This window comes from Belonocnema kinseyi, chromosome 1 (genome assembly GCF_010883055.1).
Source record: "Belonocnema kinseyi isolate 2016_QV_RU_SX_M_011 chromosome 1, B_treatae_v1, whole genome shotgun sequence".
NCBI classification, from domain to species: Eukaryota; Metazoa; Arthropoda; class Insecta; order Hymenoptera; family Cynipidae; genus Belonocnema; species Belonocnema kinseyi.
In genome coordinates, this window is record NC_046657.1 from 32,304,601 (window position 1) to 32,315,016 (window position 10,416).

General features: G+C 19.4%; 1 protein-coding gene across 2 annotated transcripts in view; it reads left to right on the forward strand.

The window, feature by feature from the left end:
* The window catches only part of LOC117174763 (transcription factor E2F4-like), a 28,453-nt gene that overhangs the window by 1,915 nt on the left and 16,122 nt on the right, over positions 1-10,416 (forward strand). For both annotated transcript variants that reach the window (XM_033364119.1, XM_033364124.1), the window contains exon 3: positions 9,829-10,099. In XM_033364119.1, the coding sequence (XP_033220010.1) occupies positions 9,829-10,099 (271 nt within the window). The remainder of the gene's footprint in view (positions 1-9,828; positions 10,100-10,416) is intronic.

Below are 10,416 nucleotides of genomic sequence, written 5' to 3' on the forward strand. Positions count from 1 at the left end.
TCATAAAAATTGCTGAATTTTTTATTTAAATTTTCAACATTAAAAATTCTTTAAATTTCAAATGTGACAAAATTAAAACTTCTATTTTGATGATTTTAATGAACAAAAGTCAAAATTTCTGAATTCCCAATGTTCCAAATTGATTAAATTTCTAATTTAAATTATCAAAGTTACAGAATTTTTTATTGTAAAACTTAAAATTTGCATAATTTTTAATTGCGAATTTTCAAAATTTTAAACTTCGATTTTAAAGATTTGACTAAATTTTTAAAAAATTTTAATTATTCTAAAAGTCAAAAGTCAAGTTTTTTCAATTCTAAATCTTTCAATTTAAAGAAATTTTAATTTTATATCATGAAAAGTAAAAAATGTTGACCTTTTTATCTTAAAAATTGCATAATAAAAAAAAAGAATAAAAAAATATCAATAAAAAAATTTTAATTAAAAAATCTTTGACTTTGAAGAAACTTTCTAATCGAAATCATCAAAATTATAGAAATTTTAATTGTATAACTTGAAACTTCCATTTTTTTCTTAATTTTTCGAATTAAAAACTTCAATTTTAAATTTTTATTGTTTAAAATTCTTCAAATTCAAATATACATAAATAAAAATTCATAAATTGTGATTTTGAAAATCAAAAGTCAAATTTTTCAATTCTAAAACTTCCAAATTGAAGAAATTTTCTGATCCAAAGGATAAGAATGACAATATTTTAAATTGTAAAATTCAAAAGTTGCATAATTTTAATTGCAAATATAAAAAATTAAAAACTCTTAAATTCCAAAATTTGCGATAAAAAGTTATGAAATTTTTAAGAATTACAACTAAAAGTTCTTCAATTTAAAAAAAAAAAAATTTGTACAATTTAAAACCGGAATAATCTGTCATTGTAAATTTTTGGATACTAAAAATTCTTCAATTTAAAAGATAAAAATAAAATATAAATATTTTTAATTGTACAATTTAAAACTTGAATAATCTTTAATTGTAAATTAAATTATATTTCAAATATACATAAATAAAAATGTATAAATTGTGATGATTTTGAAGATGAAAAGTGAAGTTTTTAACTTAAAATTGTCAAAATTTATAAATAAAAATTCTTAAATTCTAATGATTTTTAAAGTCAAAAATCAAGTTTTCAATTCTAAATCTTCCGAATTGAAGAAATTTTCTATTACAAAATATTAAAATTATATGACTTTTAATTTAAAGCATAAAACGGGCATTTTTGTTTATTTTTAGGATTAAAAACTTTAATTATGAAGATTAAAAATTGAAAATTCTTCAATTTTAACGATTTGTTGTTTAGAATTCTTCAATTTCAAATACATGTAAATAAAAATTCATAAACTGTCGAAATTTTTAATATAAATCATACAATCTGCCGAATTTTTAATTGTAAATTTTTTAAATTAAAAATCTTCAATTTTGATGATTTTCAAGAACAAAAGTCAAGATTTCTGAATTCTAAATGTTCCAAATTGATTGAATTTCAAATTTAAATCCTTAAATTTACAGAATTTTTAATTGTAAAACTTCACATTGTCATAATTTTTAATTGCGAATTTTTTGAAAATTGAAAATTTCAATTTTAAAGATTTATGAATAATTATTTTTAAATTTTAATGATTTTAAAAGTCAAAAGTCGATTTTTCAATTGTAAATCTTCTAAATTGACGAAATTTCTAATTTAAAACATAAAAATTACAGAACTTTCAATTCTTGTTTTGATTGACTAAATTATCAAATTAAATTATATATTTTTTATTAATTTTTAATTAATGATATGTGTATTTAATTAAATAATATTTACATTTTAAATTTCGCTGATTTAAAAAATTTTTAATTTTCAAAATTAAATATCCGCCAATTTTAAATATTTAAAAACACAAATTTTGAAATTAAAACTTCAGTTTTCAATTCTAAATCTCCCGAATTAAAAAAAATGATAATTTAAAGGTTGAAAAGTACAAATTTTTTAATTGTAAATTTTTTCAAAATTTAAAACGGCAATTTAAAAAATTGATAACTATTGAATTTTGAAAATGGCTAATTATTCCATTTTTAAGAGTTATTGTGTGAAGCTATGTAATTTAAAAAAAAAATGTTTGAATTTTCCAATTTTCAAGATTTATAATTGAAAAGATTGAAATTAAACACTTTTTAATTATAAAGATTTACAGTACAAAATTCTGCAATTTTTAAGAACTGAAATAAAAAATTCTTGAATTTTAATGATTAAAAAAATACAAATTCTTTCATTTTGATCATTTTGAAGGTCGAAAGTCAATTTTTCAAATTCTAAATCTTACGAATTCGAGACATTTTTTAATTAAAGGAATTTTAAATTCTAAATTTTCATAATTAAAAATTTAAATTTAAAAAATTATATTTCTTCAATATTCATGATTTCGAAGGTCAAAAGTCAAGTTTAAAAATTAAAAATCTTCAATTTTCATGATTTTTAAGACCAAAAGTGAAGAGTTCTAAATTCTAAATTTTCTAAATTTGTTGATGAAATTTCAAATCGAAATCATCAAAATTCTAGAATTTTTAACCGTAAACCTTAAAACTTGCGGCTCGCATAATTTTTAATTGCAAAATTAAAAACTTGCATAATTTTAATTGAAAATTTAGAAAATTAAAAACTTCCATTCTAAACTTAAAACTTGAATGATTTTTAATTGTAAATGTTGGAAATTAAAAACTCTTTAATTTTAAATGTTTAAAAATAAAGTCCTGAATTTCGACGATTTTGAAGGTCAAAATTCCATTTTTTACTTCTAAATCTTCCGAATTGAAGAAATTTTCGAATCTAAAATATAATTTTTTATGTAGTTTCAGAATTTAAAACTTCGTTTTTGAAGATTTAAAATCGTAAATTTATGAATTTTAACAATTTGTTATTCAGAATTTTTCAATTCCAAATATAATTATATTATAAACAAATCAAAATTCATAAATTGTGATGATTTTGAAGATCAAAAGTCAAATTTTTAACTAAAAATGGCCCAAATTGAACAAATTTAAAATTATAGAATTTTTCATTGTAAATTTTAAAGATTTAAAAATAATAATTCCTCAATTTTGACTATTTTGAAGGTCAAAAGTCAAGTTTTCAATTCTAAATCTTCCCAATTAAAAAAATGTCTAATATAAGTCATAAAAATTTCTGAATTTTTAATATAAATGTTCAAAATTAAAAATTCTTCAAATTTCAAATTAAAAAAAATTAAAACTTCTATTTTGATGGTTTTAAAGCACAAAAGTCTTGATTTCTGCATTTTAAATCTTTTACATTGATTTTTCAAATTTAAATCGTCAAAGTTACAGAATTTTTAATTCCAAAACTTAAAATTTGCATAATTTTTCGTTGTAAATTTTCAAAATTAAAAATTTCAATTTTAAAAATTTAGGAATACATTTCTTGTATTTTAATGATTTTAAAAATCAAAAGTCAAGTTTTCAATTCTAATTTTTCAGCATTTTAAAGACTTGAAAATTCTTGAATTTTAAAAATGGTAAATTATAAAATTTTAAAGTTTTATATTCTGAAGGTATGTAATTTTGAACGTTCTTTTTTCAATTCTTCAATTCTAAGATTTACAATACACAGTCATAGAATATTTAAGAGTTAAAATTGAAAATGTTCGATTTTGATTATTTTGAGGAACAAACGTCAAGAGTTTTGAATTTTTCAAATTGTTGAAATTTCGAATGTGGATTATCAAATTTACAGAATTGTTAATTATAAAACTTAAAATTTGCATAATTTTTAATTTTAAAAATTAAAAATCTGCCTATTTCAAATATTTAAAAAGAACATTTTTTCTATTTCAATGATTTTGAAGGTCAAAATTCAATTTTTCTATTGTAAATCTCCGGAATTGATTAAATTTCAAATGTATATCATCAGTTACATAATTTTTAATTGTAAAACTTAAAATTTGCATAATTTTTAAGATTTATAATTTGAAAGTTTTCAAATAAAAACTCTTCAATTCTAAAAATTTACAATACAAATTTATGCAATTTTCAAGATTTACAATTGAAAATTCTTTAATTTAAAAGATTTAAAAAAAAAAATAAAAATACTTCAATATTGGTAATATTGAAAATCAAAAGTCAAGTTTTTAATTATAAATGTTTCAAATTAAAGAAATTGCAGATTTTTAAATTGTAAAACTTAAAACTTGTATAATTTTAATTGAAAATTTTCAAAATTAAGAATTCTTCAATTCTAAAGATTAAAAGTACAAAATTATGCAATTTTGAACAACTGAAATGAAAATTCTTCAAATTTGAAGATTAAAAAAATAAAAATTGTTTTATTTTGATGATTTTGAAGGTCAAAAGTCAATTTTTTCATGTCTAAATCTTTCGAATTCGAGAAATTTTCTTATCTAAAGGATAAAAATTGCAAAATTTTTAATTGTAAAATTTAATATTTAAAAACTTTTCAGTTTAAGAAGTTTGATAATTAAAATTTTTATGATTTTTAAGAAAAAAGGTCAAGAGTTCTGAATTCGAAAGCTTCCTAATTGATTAAATTTCAAATTAAAATATTCACAGTTACGGATTTTAGAAATAAAAAACTTGCATAATTTTTAATTGTGAATTAAAAAAATTAAAAACTCAAGTTTTTAATTCCTAATCTTTCGAATTCAAGAATTTTTCTAATCTGAAGTATTGAAATTATAGAATTTTAAATTGTAAAGCTTAAAAATTGTATAATTTTTTACTGGTATTTTTCAATATTAAAAACTTCAATTTTAAGGATTTACGTTTCGAAGATTCACAATTAAAAATTCTTCCATTTTAAAGATACAAAAATAGATCTTGATAAATTTGGATGATTTTAAAGGATAAAAAGGACAGCATTTTTAATTGTAAAATTCAGAACTTGCATAATTTTAATTCAAATTTCAAAAAATTAAATTCTCTTCAATTAAAAATTTAAAACTTAAACAATTTTGAATTGTAAATTTTGGAAATTAAAAACGCTTTGATTTAAAAGGTTCAAAAATAAAAAGTCTTCAATTTTAACGATTTTGAAGGTCAAAAGTCCATTTTTCAATTCTAAATCTTTCAAAATGATAAAATTTCGAGTGCAAACCTTGAAAAGTACAGAATGTTAAATTGTTTAACTTAACAATTGCATAATGAAAAAATTAATTAAAAAGTCAATTTTAAAAGATTAATAAATAAACCTTCTTAAATTCTGACGATTTTGAAAGTCAAAAGTCAAGTTTTCAATTCTAAATCTTCCAAATTGAAGAAATTTTCTAATATAAAATATCAAAATTATATCATTTAATTGTATAATATAAAAGGGGCATTTTTGTTTCTTTATTTTCAGAATTAAAAACTTCAATTTTAACGATTTGTTGTTTAGAATTTTTCAAATTCAGATAAATGAAAATTCATAAATTGTGATGATTTTGAAAATGAAAAGTCAAGTTTTTAATTCTAAATAGCCCAAATTTAAAATAACAGAATTTTTCATTTGTAAATTTTAAAGATTTCAAAATAATAATTCTTAAATTTTGACTATTTTGAAGGTCAAAAGTCAAGATTTCTATTCTAAATCTTCCAAATTTAAAAAATTAAACATATAAATCATAAAAATTGCTGAATTTTTAATTGTAAAATTTAAAATATGCATAATTTTTAATTATAAATTCTCAAAATTAAAAACTTTATTTTTAAAGATTCATCATTTCAGTTAATAAATTTAAGGATTTGATTGAAAAATTGACTATTTTGTTGAAAATTCTTCTTGTTTTTGGTTGTAAATTAATCTTTTTAACTGAAAATTAAACAATTTAATTTTTTGTTAAATATTTATTTTTGTTTGTTGTTAAAGCTTGATATTTGATGTTGTTGAAAATGTAACCATTATGTTTCAAATTGATTTATTTGGTTAACAATTCGTTTTAGTCGAAAATTAATTTTCTTGGTTCAAAGTTGAACTACTTTTTACAAGAATAATATTTTTTTTGTTGAAGATTCATCATTTCTGTTGAAAAATTCTTCGCTTTGATTGAAAAATTTAATGTTTGGTTGAAAATTCTTCTTGTTTTTGGTTGAATATTGATCTTTTTAACTGAAAATTCAACTATTTGGTTAAAATTGACTTATTTGATTCAAAATTTGTTAGAATTTTCGTCATTTCAGTTTAAAAATTCTTCGCTTTAATTGAAAAATTGACTATTTTGTTGAAAAATCTGCTGGTATTGATTGAATATCAACTTTCTAACTGAAAATTTAACTATTCCATTTTTGGTTGAGAATTTATTTTTGTTGTTAAAACTTGATATTTGTTGTTGAAAATTCAACCAGTTTTTGTTTAAAATTTTTTATTTTCTATTAGTTTTTTTGCTTCGAAAATTAATCTTCTCGGTTGAAAGCTGAAACCCTTTTTTAAAAATTAAACTATTTTATTGAAAATTATTCCTGTTTTGTTTAATTATTATTCTTTATAACTAAAAATGTTAATATTCCATTTTGTGTGAAAATTGATATTTTTTAGTTTAAAATTGAAATATTTTGTTTCTAATTAATTTATTTGATTGACAACTCATGTTTCTAAATCGACAATTTATTTTTTTGTTTGAAAGTTGAACTACTTTGTTAAAAAATAATTTTTTCTTTTAAAATTCATCATTTTGGTTTAAAAAATGCATCGCTTTGATTGAAAAAGTAAACTATTTTGTTGATTATTCTTCCTGTTTTTGGTTGTATATTTATCTTTTTAACTGAAAATGTAACTTCCATTTTTTGTTGTTAAAAATTCATTTTTTGGTTGAATGTTCATAATTTCAGTTAAAAATGTATCCCTTTGCTTAAAAAATGAACTATTTTGTTGAAAATTTAACTATTCCATTTTGGGTTAACAATTTATTTTTGTTGCTGTTAAAACTTTATATTTGATGTTGTTGAAAATTTAACCGTTTGGGTTTCAATTGATTTATTTTGTTAAAAATACTCTTTATTAGTCAAAATTAAAAACTTCAATTTGAAATATTAATATTTTTTTTAATCTTAATGATTTTGAAAGCCAAAAGTCAAGTTTTCAATTCTAAATCATTCAATTTAAAGAAACTTTGATTGTAAATGATGAAAAGTACAGAATGTTGAACTTTTTAACTTAACAATTGAATAATAAAGAAATTAATTGAATAATATCAATTTAAAAGATTAAAAATATATAAATCTTTCATTCTTGCATTTCTTGCATTTTTTTGTTAATTTACAGAATTAAAAACTTCATTTTTAAATATTTAAAATCGTAAATTCATCAATTTTAACGATTTGTTGTTTATAATTCTTCAATTTCAAATATAAATAAATAAAAATTCATAAATTGTGATTTTGAAGATCAAAAGCCAAGTTTTTAATTCCAAATTTCCCAATTTGAACAATTTTAAAATTACAAAATTTTTCATTGTGAATTTTAAAGATTTAAAAATAATAATTCTTCCTTATTGATTCTTTTGAAGGCCAAAAGTCAACTTTTCAATTCTAAATCTTCCAAATTTAAGATATTTCGAATATGAATCATGAAAATTGCATAATTTTCAATTGTAAATTTTCAAAAATAGTAACTGTTTCAAAAATTAAGAAATTTTAAATCTTCAATTTTGATGGTTTCAAAGAACAAAAAGCAATATTTCTGAATTCTAAATATTCCAAATTGATTAAATTTCAAATTTAAAGATTTATTAATAATTTTATTGTTTTAATTTTAATGATTTTAAAAGTCAAAAGTCAAGTTGGTTTCAATTCTAAATCTTTAAATTTAAAGAAATTTTGATTGTAAATCATGAAAAGTACAGAATGTTTTCCATAATAAAAAAAAAGAATAAAACAATATCAATTTAGAAGGTTTAAAAAATTTTGGAACTGTTTAACTTAAAATTTGAATAGTAAAACAAATTGATTAAAATCTATTAATTTTAAAAGATTTACAAATAAAAATTCTTCAATTCTGATGATTTTGAAATTTAAAAGTCAAGTTTTCAATTCTAAATCTTCGGATTTGAAGAAATTTTCTAATCTTAAGCATCAAAATTATTGAAATTTTAGTTGTATAATTTCAAACTTGCATTTTTTTGTTAATTTTTAGAATTTAAAAATTCAATTCTTAAAATTTAAAATAAAAAATTCTTCAATTTTAACTATTCGCTTAGAATTTTTCAATTCCAAATATCCAACAATAAAAATGCATAAATTGTGATGATTTTGAAGATCAAGAGTGAAGTTTTTAACTCAAAATTGTTAAAATTAAACTAATTTGAAATTAAAGAATTTTTCATTAAAAATTTTTAATATTTAAAAATAATAATTGCCCATTTTTTATTATTTTGACGGTCAAAAGTCAAGTTTTCAATTCTAAATCTTCCAAGTTTAAGAAATTTCTAATATACATTATAAAAATTGCTGAATTTTTAATTGTAAATTTTCAAAAATAATAACTCTTTAATTTCAAAAATTTTAAAATAAAAAATTTTTAATATTGATGGATTTAAAGAACAAAAGTCAATATTTCTGCATTATAAATTTTCCAAATTGATAAAATTTCAAATTTAAATCTTCAAATTTACAGAATTTTTAATTTCAAAACTTAAAATTTGCATAATTTTTTATTGTAAATTTTCGAAATTAATAAAAAAAAAAAGAATAAAGAAATAAAAATTTTTCATTGCTGATTATTTTGAAGGTCCAAAAACAAGTTTTCAATAAAAAGTCTTCCGCTTTGAAGAAACTTTCTAATCCAAAGCATCAAAATTTTAGAATTTTTAATTGTAAAATTCAAAAGTTGCATAATTTTAATTGCAAAGATAAAAAATTAAAAACTCTTCAATTTCAAAATTTGCGATACAAAGTTATGCAATTTTTAAGAATTACTACTAAAAGTTCTTCAATTTAAAAAATAAAAAATTGTACAATTTAAAACCTGAATAATCTGTAGTTGGAAATTTTGGAATCTGAAAACTCTTTAATTTTAAAGCTTTAAATATAAAAAGTGAAAACTGAAAATTTTTCAATTTAAAAGATAAAAAAAAATAAATATTTTTAATTGTGAAATTCAAAACTTGCATAATCTTTCATTGTAAATTTTGGAAATTAAAATCTCTTTAATTTTGAAGGTTTCAAAATAAAAAGTCTTCAATTTTGACGATTTTGAAGGTGAAAAGTCGATTTTTCAATTTTAAATCTTTCGAATTGATGAAATTTTGAATGTTAGTCATGAAAAGCACAGAAATTTGGAACTGTTTAACTTAAAAATTGCATAATAAAAAAATTAATTAAAAACTATTAATTTTAAAGACTTATAAATAAAAGTTCTTAAATTCTGATAATTTTGAAAGTCAAAATTGCATTTTATTTCTTAATTTTCAGAATTAAAAACTTCAATTTTGAAGATTTAAAATCGAAAATTCTTCAATTTAAACGATTTGTTGTTTAGAATTCTTCAATTTCAAATGTACATAAATAAAAATTCATAAATTGTAATGATTTTGAAGGGATTTTCAAAATATTTTCAAAAGTCAAGTTTTCAACTCAAAATTGCCCAAACTTAAAATTACAGAATTTTTCATTTGTAATTTTTAATGATTCAAAAATAAGAATTTTTCATTTTTGATTATTTTGATTATTATCTAAAGGATAAAAATGAATTTGTTAAAAATTAATTTTTTTGGTTGAAGATTTCTCATTTAATTTTGAAAATCTATGCCTTTGTTATAAAAAATGAAGTATTTTGTGGAAAATAAAATGTGTTCTAAATGAAATGAAATAATTTTCAAACGAAAACAGAGGTGCGGGTCCAGGATGCAACTCGCAGGAAGTTGGGGAGAAACTGACAGAATTGAAGGACGAGCTTCGATTATTGGAGGAGCACGAAAAATTATTAGATAAGCACACACAGTGGATAAAGCAGAGTATAAAAAATATCGAGAACGACACAACGAACAAAAGATACGCCTATCTCACCTACGAGGACATGAAAGATAAATTCACTGACGAATTTATACTCGCGATTAAAGCCCCGACAGACACCAAACTCTGCGTGCCAAATATCGCACAGGTAATTACCATTTTTCGTTTCTTTCTTTCTTTCTTTTTTTCTTTCTTCCTTCCTTTTTCTTTTTCTTTTTTGCAATAAGCGAAAGTAAAGAAATTTTCAAACAAATTTATATACTTTCTGAAAAATTCGCCTTTTTTCTAGAAAATTTAAGTTTATGGTTGCGCAAATTTATCATTTTCGTATAAAATTCAACTATTTCAGTTGCAGATTATTCATTTTAGTTTAAAATTCATCAGTTTTATTGAAAATTAAAGTTTTTTAAACTAAAATTGATCTCTTTTAGTTCAAAATTCAACTTTTTCATTGAAAATTTGTAT